The sequence below is a fragment of the Oncorhynchus tshawytscha genome, linkage group LG02, assembly GCF_018296145.1.
Source record: "Oncorhynchus tshawytscha isolate Ot180627B linkage group LG02, Otsh_v2.0, whole genome shotgun sequence".
NCBI lineage: Eukaryota > Metazoa > Chordata > Actinopteri > Salmoniformes > Salmonidae > Oncorhynchus > Oncorhynchus tshawytscha.
The window spans coordinates 72,959,632-72,974,510 of NC_056430.1; the positions used below are offsets into that span (position 1 = coordinate 72,959,632).

The window sequence follows — 14,879 nt, forward strand, 5'->3', positions numbered from 1 at the left end:
GGAGAGGGAGTAAGAGAGAGTGATAGATAGGGAGTGATAGATAGAGAGGGTGATAGATAGATAGATAGAGAGAGAGAGAGAGAGAGAGAGATAGATAGATAGATAGATAGATAGATAGATAGATAGATAGATAGATAGATAGATAGATAGATAGATAGATAGATAGATAGATAGATAGATAGATAGATAGATAGATAGATAGATAGATAGATAGATAGATAGATAGATAGATAGATAGATAGATAGATAGATAGATAGATAGATAGATAGATAGATGGAAAGGAAGAGAGAGAGTGATAGAAAGGAAGAGAGAGCGTGATGGAGAGAAAGGGAGAGAGAGTGAGAGAGAAAGGGAGAGAGTGTGATTGATAGAGAGAAAGGGAGAGTGTGTGATAGAGAGAGAGTGATTGATAGAGAGAAAGGGAGAGAGAGAGTGATAGAGAGAGAGCGTGTGATTGATAGAGAGAGAGAGTGATAGAGAGAAAGGGAGAGAGAGGAGGGAACTCACTCAATAGAGTGAGTTCCCACTCAATCTCTTGTTTCAGGGAGAGCTGTTGACAGAGCAGGAGAGGGGGGAGGAGGGGAGGAAAGGGGAGAGGGGAGGCGAGCAGAGAGGAGAGGAGAGGAGTGGTGAGCAGGGGGGACGAGAGAGGAGGGAAGGGGATATATGGTTTGATTATCTGCTTCATTCCTGCTGTACTCCACCAACACTCATCCAAGGTTTATATTAAGTCCCTGCAGCTGTACTGTGGTCAAGCTGTTATTGGAATATGATATATACTGTATATGAACTTGAGTGTGTGTGTATGTGTGTGTCATGTGTGTCAGACAGTGTCCATGACACAAATACACACTCAGGTTCAGAGTGTGAGACAGTCCCCCCCTCTCGTTTAGCTGGAAAACAGTCTGTCTGTTCCCCCTACACACACACACACACACACCCTGCCCTCCCCTCTGAGTGTCAAGCACTGCCCACTTGACCTTTTCAGGAATGGCCGCCCTTGTGGACTGCTGGGGGGAATGCTGTGCATTCACTTTTAATGGAGCCGACCAGCTGGGGGGCAGACAGAGAATACCTAGTGCCGCCCCGGGGGCAAGTAGTACTATTATAATGGACAGGGGACTTAGTGACATATCTGATCCGCTTAGCTGCTTCTCCCTGCCCTGCACTGAAATATACACTCCTAATAATGTCATGTAGCACTGAATGCACGAATGAATAAAAAGTGAATGAATCAATGAATGGCTGAATCAATGAGTTATGAATTCGTTATTTCGCATTCCAATAGACACAATGAATCCTCTCAGTAATGTTAGGCTGCTGTATCAATTGTCAATATTGTGATATTGTAGTCTTCTTATTACCAGGCAGGAAATTGTTAGAATATGACTGGGCCATTGTCTGGATGAGGCCTCCTGCCATGTACTCTGGGATTTGTAGTCTATAGCTGGAAGAGGCTCCGATCCGGGCAGGGCCCTGTGCGTCTGGATCCGTTTATAGCACAAATACACTCAGGGCCTCACACACACACACACACACACACACACACACACACACATACACTCACTCCCTCGCCACGGAAATGGTTCCAGACTTTCACACATAGTAATGAGTCCGTGTGTAAACAGGGATAATTACAAACGATGCACAGACACACATTAATCATCATTCTAACTGCCTCACTAACGAGAAAATAAAGAAATAAAGAAAAGGGAAGGGAAGGAAGGAAGGAAGGAAGGAAGGAAGGAAGGAAGGAAGGAAGGAAGGAAGGAAGGAAGGAAGGAAGGAAGGACAGAGTTTCTTCTCATTTTCTCAGGGAGTTATATTAACTTCAGGCTGGGGTAGACTAGGCTGGGGCAGACTAGGCTGGGGCAGACTAAAAGTGGTTGCAGTTACACTGATTCAAGTGCATGGCACTAAATTGGTAGTATTCTGGATTTTGGCAGTGAATGCAGGTTGAGAGGATAAGGGGATGTATAGAGAGAGAGAGCGAGAGAGACCCTTGTGTTTTATTTTGCAGTGGAGTGTGAGGAAGTGTGTGTTTGTGAGGGAGAGAGCAAGCCAGCGAGAGAGAAAGTGTGTTTGTGAGGAAGAAGAGACACTATTGTAACCTGTATTTTTAAACCCTATGGTTTATACACAGTTGCAAACGTGTAATGGTATGCTAGTCTGCTGCAACTGCAGTGCGGCTCTGCTGTCCTGCGCACCTTGCTTTTCCTCCTTTCCCCGTGGGAAGAAAACATGGAAACTTGGCTGTAGCTATAGGAACACATTTTTTCCCCTTTTTCTTTTAATACAGAGCAGCCTAAATGGCAGAATGCTCCATACTAATGCAGATATTCCTGCCCTGTACAAGGAGGGAAGTTAAGAAGTTTGCATTGGATCTTCTAGGCAAAGCACAGGCCCTTTTAACAACTTCATGACTCATAGTAATTCCGCAATCTATTCTAGAGCACCGAAACTTGAATACAGAACACCCTAGAAAGTAAGCAGCAACACACACACACACACACACACACACACACACACACACACACACACACACACACACACACACACACACACACACACACACACACACACACACACACACACACACACACACACACACACACACAGCACACACGAGCATTTGACGTGGAAAATAAAATATCCCTCTGTGCCGTGGTCCAAATCCCTCGCACTCTTTCCCTTACATCATCGCAGTACCTGTCAATATGTGATTTTACTGAGCAGATGTCGAACGTTGTCCTCCCAATTTCAACTGTGACACGTCCGTCCTCGCGCTCTCCAGTGACTTTGTGTTTTATGGGAGAGCAAGAGAATACGTGCAGTTCTCCGGTACTCGGTGTCACTCACCAGTCATTGCTTCACCATCTTGAATGAACCTTATACTAAAATAGAATGAAGTAGTCATACGTTCCAATCACATTTTTTAACTAATTCGATTTCCTTCCACAACTTGACCTTAGCCACATTATTATTATTTTTACATCATATCCCTATTTATAAGTACGCCTAATACGGAAATCATAATCTAGTCCAACGCCACGATAGTTGAATTGTGTTATTTGTATTGCATCCCTAAAATGCATTTCTAGAACTTTTACTATGAAAAATAAGAAACATGACTATAGAAGCAGTGATATGTGAATAGCAATGGATTGAAGTGTTTTTATACCTGAAAATATGTTCTGCATGATATGACTATGTTTGAGCAAGGCATTTGAGTAAAGAAACATCATTTTATTATTCCCAAATATTATAATTAGCTTATACAAATATGCTGGTGGTTAATTCGTTTTTTCTAACGTACATTTTGTATTTTAGAAGAAAATATAATTTTTCTCTATACTCAACTGCTAAACCACATAAAAGGCCTATTATTATCCTGTTATTTACAGGAAAACGTTTAGGTTACCAAACTGTCTCAACAATACATTTAAATTCAACTTAATTGCTCTCTCCTTTTTTTCTTACTATTTTAGAAAATTAATGAATGAGTTTTTACATTGCATTTCATTGTTTATAACTGAATTTACCAAAATTGGCCAACAGTAGAAATCGAGGATTGCACTATTGTCCAGTAAAGCAGAAGCATGTTTCTGAGTAAATGTACCTTCGTAGTGATTCAGGCTATAAGGTGAAGTGCACGAAAATGAAACATCATTTAATCAACTTGATCATTTGATTTCGGATCTACAAGTCTTTTTTAGCTGACGTTCCACTCATGTCTTTGGTAAATGACCAAGGAGTGGAATGGAATTTCTCAACAGAGATGGCAACCAGGTTCAAATGAAATGGCAAAGTATGCACAAGAAATTATGACGTTCGTTTATTAGTTGCACGTATCAGTTGTTAAATCTCAATATGTAGCAGAATTTGTCAAAATGTAATGTATTTATTTAGTCATTTCAAGCAGCAAAGAAACATTGAATATATCATTGGGGTGTATTCATGGTTTATTTATCTATGTAGGATTATTTTGATGTTATTACATGATGCGTCTCTACTCGTTTAAGGCCATACTAGAACAAAACAGAAGATTCTAGTAACTTACAAATAGGCTCCATCCGTAGGCCCACATAACCTACAGATAATGTATGAAAATAGACATTTTCTTTATTCATCTTATTCCGAAAAATTATTTGTAGTCAATCTTTATCATTTGGGTTATTATATGGGGTTGATAGTTAAAATTGTTAGAAACCATTAGGTACATGTAGGTCTGCAGATGGGCCTATTCAGAGTAAAAACCTGGAAGCAAAATTATAATTAGTGTAACATTGGCTCTATAGATGACACACACTGGGTATATTTATGTTTATGAATAGTAAAATGTTCAATTTTCGTGTGAGAAAAAGCTGACCTATTTGGCTGCAAGTCTTGCTGCTTTTGGTTGAGCCTCGCGCCTAACGCGGAGTTTCCCGCCACTTGGATCTGTTTTTACTGAGATGAAGTGCGAGGAGGTTTGTTCCTATTTTAACAGTCTATATGTTGTGAGTCAAATATAACAAGAGAGGAGGTTTGTTCCTATTTTACAGTCTATAGTCAAATATAGGAGGTTTGTTCCTATTTTAACAGTCAAATCAAATATAACAAGAGAGAAGAGAAGTTCAGAGATGCCGCGGTCGTCTAAAGTGGTTCTACAGAAACACAGAAAGCGGCTATAGCAGAACATGTTTTCTGGAAGAGATTACAATTTACTGGTCCCCACAGCAAGCAGTTATTTTCCCCTCGGCAACGCTTTTATTTTGATTTTCTGCCGGTTGTAAATCTTGGCAATGCAAATATAGCCTACATTTGTGCTGAGTGCTGTTTTCATCCAACGTTATGCTACCTGCTCAGTCCTTGGCTATTGAAAGAAAGAGACTCGTTTTGGCAGGCTTCGCCAGTAGGCTACGTGTTCCTTTCAAGATAAAGAGATAGGCTATTTGAATGTTTAGGTAGAATGTTTAGGCAGACTATCTACATTTAAAGGTTTATTTCTAGTACTTGCCTTTATAGCTTTAATTTAACGGGGACTTGTTTACGTATTTTTCTGGACTGCTAGTGCTACTTTTCGGCTTAATTTAATGCCTAATTGGTTCAGGCCTACAAAGGAAAGCTTTCTATTCAATATCACTTCTATGTCACTTCGAGATTAGATATGAAGTAGAAAAACGTTTTGTAGACCTTAAATTAATTTATAATTCAATAGTATCAAACGTAGAGAGAAGGCTTTGAATTCCCTCATATGGAATGTTAGGCCTTTCCTATTTCTCATGTGTGAGTGCCATCCACTCAGTTTGTGCAGAGGCCTTTCTGATATCCTCAATAGGCCTACTGGCCTATTAAATGTTGGTCTATAGGCTATATAAACGTGTTTTGCTGGTAGGCCTATATGACAGGGTTGTTGCGGATTCTTTATAAACAATTCGAAATAAAAATGCAACAATGGAACTGTGTGTGTTACACACCATAATGCCTCGGGTAACGTTCTCGTTCTTTTCCCTTTGTCTGCCTTTTTGGCAGTTGTTTCACTCTGTATACAACTCCAAGGATTTTCCCGCGGTTTCTGTGTAAACTCGATGGCTTTGTCCATTCATATATATACACTCATTGGTAAAACTATAGGCGGCTTTCCCAGTTCCAAACACTCGTTTTTTCCCCATCTCTCCCTCTTCACTTGCTCTCTTTTTCGTTTGTGAGAAACGAAAGCGCAGGAGATTCTCTGTGCAGCCTCGCGAACAAAGGTCACCGTTTAGTAGAGAGAGAGTGGAACGCGGAGATAAGATGAGCTTTCTCTCTCTCTCTCTCTCTCTCTCTCTCTCTCTCTCTCTCTCTCTCTCTCTCTCTCTCTCAAAACAACCAAAACACGATTGCAGAACAGGAGATACCAGTAGATATACCGTTGGCCCGCGGCAAGAGGCCCATGGCAGGCGGCCGTTGGCGACAGACACACACTCACCGACCGCCTGCGGAGCGAGCGCATGTAATGGCCAAATGCATCCAACATATCCACTATAACTAGGCATGTCTCTCCTATTTAAAAGCAAGAAATACGTTTTGAAAAATGATATTAACTGCCACATAATAAATGGTAGGGTGCCACAGACTGGTGTCCTGGCCAAAATAATAAAAGTTCTGCATTTGGCTAATTATATTAAACACATGTAGGTCATGTTTATTCGTATCTGCAGTGGTCCGGCGCTATATAATAGGCATCATTTAAGATTAATCTGGGAACGAAAGCTTCAGCTGTTAAACGCGTGGCTTTATTGAGGTATTTTGGATTTTATCAAATAAATCTCAGACACAAAATAGTCCAATCAAATCAGTGTTGCCGTCATGTCGATTGATTCACATAAATATATATATATATATATATATATATGAAAAATGTGAGCTTGCTTGAACCCTCTTTACTTTGGCTCATCAGATTTATGGAAATGTTATGGCCAGTCTGTGATAGAATATTTTGCATGAATAGTGTAAAAATATAATCTTGTGCTATCTTATATTATGCAGAACCATAGAGAGCTTTCATTCATTTACTTGACGATATTTTCTGTTTGTTTTTGTTCCAGTCTGGTTGTGGTTGCAGCATTATATGATACTTGTGACAATATGGGTGATATTTATGACAAAATCGATACTTGTGGCAATAGTAGCCTATGGGTTGTAAAGTAGCCATCTCTCCCCATCACTTTGTATTATACAATATGCTTAACGCTCACTTAAGAGATGGTATGGATCCCCTCTGATCATTTTTAAACAAGAATCTTAGTATACACACCTCTCTCTTGTTCCTTATTCTCTCTCTCTCTCTCTCTCTCTCTCTCTCTCTCTCTCTCTCTCTCTCTCTCTCTCTCTCTCTCTCCCCTCTCATCTTGTTATTTCTCCCAAATTCCTCTCTCTGTAACTTCTCTTCCCCACATTTGGTGCTCTGCCCCACATTTTGTGCCCACAGAGTTACTGTGTTGTCTCTCCTTCCCACATTCAGTGCCCGCCTATGTATTAGCATGTTCGTCAACCAGTGCCCGTCCAGCCCAGCCTGTCCAGATTGGGTCTTTGCTCAGTACCACCATCCAGCACAATGCAGCCAGACACCCGGCTAGCCAGGCCGTGGCTTCGCTGTCAGGCAGAGGCAGAGAGAGCAAGCTGGGCTAGATGGCTGTGTAGATCTGATGGCCCTGGGCTGGAACCAGAGGATTCTTGGTCTTTGTAGGGATGTTCAGAGAGTGGCCATCGGGCCAGAATCAAATAGTTCTACTTCCATGCCAGAGGACCTACATGATGCTCCCATTTTGCCCATTTTTGACACAATCTCTGTAATTTCCTCCTGGCCCGATTTACTCATTTTTTTCACATCACTTAGATTTGTGATTTTGTGTGTGTGTGTGAGCAATTATACCATCATGGGATGGCTGTGAGAATGTTATATTTAGCATAATTATCCTCTTTGTTTACTTTCCCCTCAGAATTGCTGTATATATATATGAATTATATCCCTTGTGGAATCTAAATGTCCTATTTCCTGAACACTTGTCCCATAGTGGGTACACTCCTTCCTTCCTCACTAGGGTCAGACAGCCAATGAGAGCAAGTAAAGTGGTAGCCAGGGTGATGCAGTCAGTCACCAACTCCCTGCTGTTCAACCTGCCTGATGTTTCATATGTCCTGTACGTCACTGGAGGGAAATGCATTACGTCCAACGTTACATGTTGGAGTATGAAAATAAAGCAATAGAAATGTCATGTTTTTATATATTACAAAGAAAGGGGCAATGTGTATTTTCGGAGGCAAGACAGGCGATACACCTTTGTGACTTGCAGTGAACAGATCCTTTGTAAGGTCTCCCATATCTGCATGGCCTGCATTCGTAAACAGCGTATAGGCTGCATTTACATTTACAGAGATACGGTCCAGTCCGTAGCGGACCGGTTCGGTTCCCAAGTTTCCATTGTCCACTGACTGAACCCCTCTCATTGGAATGCTCTCTACATTTGTAACAGAAACCTTTAATGTGTGTTGAACACACTGTTGTCAAGCACGCAACTGCTAAAAAGGGCCATTTTGGAATTGGAATGAATGTGAGCGAACGAATAGAAAAGGTCCAGTTTGGAACAAATGCGAGAGAGTGATTTAAAACAGAGTGAGTGTTTTTGGATAGAAGATGGATGGATGGATTTTTTTTTTTGGGGGGGAGCGAAGGGGGAACGGAATGGTTGTTCTTCTCTTTTCCCCCTCTCGCTCTCTTTGTTTGTGTGGTAAATCCAGGAGCAGCTGCTTGGTTTGAGGGTCTAGTGGGATTTTGGGGCTGCTCTTTCTCATGGCATCCTGTGCCAAGGTGGTGAAACACGAGCAGAGAGCGGAGGATAGAGAGAAAGAGGGGGAGAGAGGGGAGGGAAGGATTGGCTCTGGGCGGGTGCACTGGGAGAGGGTGTCTGCGTCCCAAATGGCACCCTATTCCCTGTTTACTGCACTACTTTTGCTCGGGGACCATAGGGCTCTGGTCAAAAGTAGTGCACTATATATGGAATAGAGGGTGCCATTTGGGAGACAACCAGAGAGATCGTGCTGGTTTGATGAGATGGTGGTGACCATGCTGGTGATGGAAGACAAGGATGGGTGAGGAACGGGGGCGGGTAGGTGGAGTAGAGGCGGGCGAGTGCTGTCTGGATTGGTCCATGTAAAATGAATATCCACTGGACTTTGCCTTTCCACTAGATTGGACTTGTCTATTTGGCTAATGACATGCCTTCTGTCTGCTCCACACACAATCCCCCTCTCCCTCCCTTCCTCCCTCCCGCTTGCTCCCTCTCTCTCTCGCGCGCTCCCTTGCTCTTCATCTCTCTCCACTCTCTCCACTACCAGCCACCAACCCAACCTCCCCCTCCTCCCTCCCTCCTCTTTGCCATATCTCTGTCTTCCCTCCCTTTCAGTCGCTCGGAGCGTGCGTATTGGCTGAGGCTGAGCAGCTCTCTGTGCCAAGTAGGTGGGCCTTGTGCGCGTTGGCACAGACTCAGTCAATGGTTAGAGAAGGAAAGTGGAGAGGAACAGAGAGAAAGAGAGAGACAGTTGGAGAGAAAGAGGGGGGAAAAGACAGAAGACTGCAGCCCGGGTTTGCCAGCGGTCGTACACTCTTCCAACATTGATTCGAGTCCTCTTGTTTTTTTTCTCTTCTTCTCCTCCATCCTGCCCCCCCCCCCTCTTCTTCCGACTCTCAGTGTCTCTCTCTATCCGTGAGTCGTAGTTAGCCTACAGATCTGAACCAGTACCACCGGTGTCCCTGCTTTGCCAAAGCATTTTTGTTTTGTTTTTGGCCCCCAAAATGTTTTTCCTTTTTTGAAAGCGAACAAAGAAGCGGTTTCATTTAACATTTTTAAACTCATCTCATTTAAATTGTATTATGCTTTATTACACGCATACAACCGTTGTTGTTGTTCTGTAATTCACTTTTTAACTTTCCCTCCACTCTCTCTCTCTCCCCGGTGTTGTTGAACACCACCTGGTTTAGCAGCTCTTCTGCCACAGTACCTCCTGTGTTTCTGTGCTGGTACTACACCATCCTCACCCCCTCCTTCGCCTCTCCTTCATTCTTGACTTTGTTTTTCTTCTTCTTGCATTTATTGGACCATTTCTGCAGCTTTCCTCCGTTTTTTCCCTCCTGCCTTTCTTCTTCATTTGCCTTGTAATTTGTAACATACTGTAGTTGTGGAAGTTGTTGTATATTGACTCAGTAAACCGGTATCGAACTGGTATACTGTTTTGACTGGCGCAGTGAATTTATCATGAGACAGCGAAATGGTAACTACCAAGGTTTTATTTGTCTATTTTCCCCTTCTGTCTTGTGATGACTGTTTTGTTGTTGATAGAGTTTGAGTATTGACGTGAATTCAGAGTTTTTGGCAGAGATATGCATGATTTGTATTGAGGATGTGATGTTTTGTTCAGAACTAGAGTTATTATAATGTGAGTTATCGTGTTAGCAGACTAAGCAGGTATGAGGGTATTTCTGAAGAGACTATTTCTCGTGTTCTTGTGTTGGTTTTCTATCCTGTCCTTTGGATTTTAACTGGATGCAAAGTTGAATTTCCTGCTCTGTTTGAATAACGGTTTTATTTGAGTTATTTTTTTGAAGCCATTTATTGGTGTATTATAAGGATTGTAGCTCTACACAATGACATGCCTGCTATGTGCGCGTTAATGGCATGAACATCAGCACATCAAAATATTGTCAACAGTGTTTTATTATTAGATATTACTGGTCGATAACATTAGATAGTTTGCTTCTATCAGTATACTGTTGTTTGTTTTAATGTTTGTGTGTGTAGCCTGTGTGCGTCTGGTTCCTCTCTTTCTCTCTTCCTCTCCCCCTCTCTCTCTCTCTCTCTCTCTCAATCTCTCTCTCCCCCAGCACCTCTCTCTCGTTCATTCTCTCCCTCCGCTCCCACAGAGCGGGAGCTGCTGCTCCTCAATGCTGCGCGCCGGTGCTAACTGCCTCTCCTCTCTCTTCCCCTCTCCCCCGCTCCCCCTCTCCCCCGCCTTCTCCCCCCTCATTTCTCCCCCCTCCTCCCCCTGTTTCCACCCCCCCCACCACCACCAGGATGAATTCCACCCGTTCATCGAGGCCCTGCTGCCCCACGTCCGAGCCTTCTCCTACACATGGTTCAACCTGCAGGCCCGCAAGCGCAAGTACTTCAAGAAGCACGAGAAGAAGATGTCCAAGGAGGAAGAGCGTGCAGTCAAAGATGAACTGCTGGGAGAAAAATCCGAGATCAAACAGAAATGGGCGTCGAGGCTCCTTGCCAAGCTTCGCAAGGACATCCGGCCAGAGTTCCGGGAGGACTTTGTCCTCACCATCACCGGGAAGAAAGCCCCCTGCTGCGTCCTCTCCAACCCCGACCAGAAGGGTAAGATCAGGAGGATCGACTGTCTGCGCCAGGCTGACAAGGTGTGGAGGCTGGACCTGGTGATGGTCATCCTGTTCAAGGGCAGCCCCCTGGAGAGTACGGACGGAGAGCGTCTGGCCAAGTCGCCCCAGTGCTCCAACCACGGCCTGTGTGTCCAGCCGCATCACATCGGGGTCTCCGTCAAAGAGCTGGATCTCTACCTGGCCTACTTCGTCCAGGCACCAGGTCAGTCATCTGTGTTTGTTAGTGGATACACGCACCCTCCTCTTTCTCTTTCTCTTTCTCTTTCTCTTTCTCTCTCTCTCTCTCTCTCTCTCTCTCTCTCTCTCTCTCTCTCTCTCTCTCATACATACAGTCTGACAGATAAACACAGAGCTGTAATGTTTTATGTTTATTTAAACCAGTTTATTTTTCTTTACTTGCAAATGTATTTGTGTTGTACAAACAGAAGGGATTTAACAGAGATTATAGACAAATAACGAAATATAAAGCCCAACATTTTACATGATCATTATGTGTGAAAGAGTGTGTGTGAAAGAGTATGATGTGAGTGTGTTGTGATTTAGTGTGTGTGAAAGAGTATGATGTGAGTGTGTTGTGATTTAGTGTGTGTGAAAGAGTATGATGTGAGTGTGTTGTGATTTAGTGTGTGTGAAAGAGTGTGTTGTGATTTAGTGTGTGTGAAAGAGTGTGTTGTGATTTAGTGTGTGTGAAAGAGTATGATGTGAGTGTGTTGTGATTTAGTGTGTGTGAAAGAGTATGATGTGAGTGTGTTGTGATTTAGTGTGTGTGAAAGAGTATGATGTGAGTGTGTTGTGATTTAGTGTGTGTGAAAGAGTATGATGTGAGTGTGTTGTGATTTAGTGTGTGTGAAAGAGTATGATGTGAGTGTGTTGTGATTTAGTGTGTGTGAAAGAGTATGATGTGAGTGTGTTGTGATTTAGTGTGTGTGAAAGAGTGTGTTGTGATTTAGTGTGTGTGAAAGAGCCATTTAGTCAGCGTCCACCGAAGAGGGAGAATGTGTTTCTGTGTGTGAGAGAGTGAGCTATTTTGCTAGTGTGTATATGAGAATGTTTTTGCATTGATGAGACAGGGATTGTGTGCATGTGAGTGAAAGAGTGTGTTTACGAGAGGGTAGCGTGTGTGTGTGTGTGTATATTTGGGAAGGCCCGTTGGTTGCTGCTGGGATTCTCTGGGGTTGGCCTGGGACCAGGATGTTGTGAGCGGTGTGTGTCTGTCCTCTCAGGCCGCAAGCTGCCTCTTCTTCTCCGTCTGCCTGATGAGCGCCAGCACCGCACCGAGCCTGGCTGCCAAACACCGTCTCAGCCACCACCGCCACCGCCGTATACACACACACAGCCACACACACACACACACACACACACACAGCCACCGCCGTATAGAAACACACACACACACACACACACAGCCACCGCCGTATAGAAACACACACACAGCCACGCCATTGAAACACACACACACACAGCCACCGCCGTATAGAAACACACACACACACACACAGCCACCAGCCGTATAGAAACACACACACAGCCACCGCCGTATAGAAACACACACACACACACACAGCCACCGCCGTATAGAAAACACACACACACACACACACAGCCACCGCCGTATAGAAACACACACACACACAGTCAACGCCGCACACACACAAAGCCAAACACTGTTTCAGTCGCCATTGCACACACACACACTCGTACATACAGCCAAACATAGTATCAGTCGCTGTCGCACACAGCCACACAGACACACAGACACACAGGCACACAGGCACACACACACACACACACACACACACACACACACACACACACACACACACACACACACACACACACACACACACACACACACACACACACACACACACAGAGAGAGAGACACGGCCAAAGACCAACTGAGATAGCTTTGAATACAGCCAAACATTGTTGTATCTCAGCCACCATCGTGCATGAACACAGAAACATCGCCTTAGTCGTCCAGCCACACACACACGCACACACACACACACACACACACATGCACACACACACACACACACACACACACACACACACACACACACACACACACACACACACACACACACACACACACACACACACACACACACACACACACACACACACACACACACACACACACACACACACACACACACACACACACACACACACACACACACACACACACACACACACACACACACACACACACACACACACACGGCCAAAACACTGGCTCTATCATAGCTTCCTCACACACGGCCAAACACTGTCGCAGCCGCCACACACACACACAGCCAAAAACTCCACTTCACACTACCCCCTGCCATTCATTGATTGCACACACACTAGTAGCTAATTAACATTGCACATGGACACACACTTTGACAAAAATACACACACACACAATTCAACGCTGCCCGCAATCCACATACATGGACGCAGATACACACACACACGTAGCCAAACTCTTTCTCCGCCGAGGCAGCGTACACACACTCCTCAGCCGGGCATACACACTCCTCGGCCTGGGCCAAACACCGTCTCTCACTGCCCCAGCCAAACCCTGGACTGGCAGTCTCTCACTCTGATGGCCTCTGTATGTAGCTAGCTACAGTAAACCCACTAGGTACTATGGGAACATGCAGAGTGGGAATAAAAGAGGATGCCATTCTGTATTTTTTATATTCTGTATATTTTTTATCATTTAGATTTGATTGTCTTTAATTTCAAATATATTTTAAAAGGCTGGATTGTTGCTTTTTAATTACTATTTTATTAGACAAACAAAGGTTGTATTTATCAATTAATAATGTAGAGTTGATATCTTTTTTCTGTTGGAAAGGAAAAGTAGGCTAAAATAATTTCACTACAATAAAATTTTTCTACAATGAATAATGTTTCACAGACTATTGTTGGAAATATAAATGTTGATACAGACGTGCTATTGGTGAATTAGACCACCGTTTATAGTGTTATTCTAACCAAGTTTTGGTCCATTTCCTCTCGTCGTTATGTGGTTATGGGTACAGTGTGGACACACACACACACACACACACACACACACGTTTCTCCGCTAGCTGGCTGGCTCTGTTTGCATTAAACGGCTCGGGGCTGCCCAGCCCAGTGCCCGTTCATAATGTGAGCCTGCAGTGTGCTCTTATCTTATCTGGCTAATCCAGTGTTGCCCGGTGCTTTATCTACCTCCAAAGGGCCTGGACGGGCTCAGGCCTCCTGGTGTGACTGTGAGAGACTACAGGGATACTGGGATATTATGGGGGACTCGTGCCAATCTGCCCTGGGGGCCGAGGCTGAGGCCTACCTAGTTAGGTTCTCCTCTACATTTACCTTTCATTTACTGTTGAATAAGCTGTACTGTAGTTACTGCAGTAGGGAGTTTATCCTCTACTATAAATACATTGATTGTACTTAACTGTAGTTACTGTGGTTGTTTGAGGAGAGTCTGTGTGTATGTTAGTGTGGCTACTGGTCGACACACTTACCTTTTCCACTTCCGTTTACTATACTGTACTGTAGTTACTGTGTGGGTGTATTGAGTGTGTTTTGTGTGACAGTGTATGTCTGTGTCTTTGTGCCCTGAATGAGGAGACATGCTTATTTGTTTGTTTATTGTTAGTGCAAGTCTTTAGGCCTGTATGTCTCTCTTCCTGTCTCACCCCAACACTTTGTTTTGTCTCCTTAAACGTCCCCTCATTGTCCTTTTCCCACAGAGGTAGCCTGCTTCCCCCAATCTCCCTTTGTTTACGTCAGTAGAGAGACAGAGAGAGAGAAAAGGCGGGCGAGAGAAGAGGGCTTGCGTTTTCTGATTGTTCTGTTCTGGGTTGGCAGCCAGATCGAGCCACAGCCCCGCTGGTGTGGGAAGACGTCGACAACGTCTTGTGTTTTGTTTACGGCGGAAAGGAAGAAACAAGGGTGGAAAAACACGACCAC

At 43.9% G+C, this 14,879-nt stretch overlaps 1 protein-coding gene across 7 annotated transcripts in view; it reads left to right on the forward strand.

The window, feature by feature from the left end:
- LOC121838665 (nuclear factor 1 X-type-like) overlaps window positions 1-14,879 on the forward strand; it is a 138,631-nt gene that overhangs the window by 20,672 nt on the left and 103,080 nt on the right. For all 7 annotated transcript variants that reach the window (XM_042304397.1, XM_042304401.1, XM_042304388.1 and 4 more), the window contains exon 2: window positions 10,593-11,124. In XM_042304397.1, the coding sequence (XP_042160331.1) occupies window positions 10,593-11,124 (532 nt within the window). The remainder of the gene's footprint in view (window positions 1-10,592; window positions 11,125-14,879) is intronic.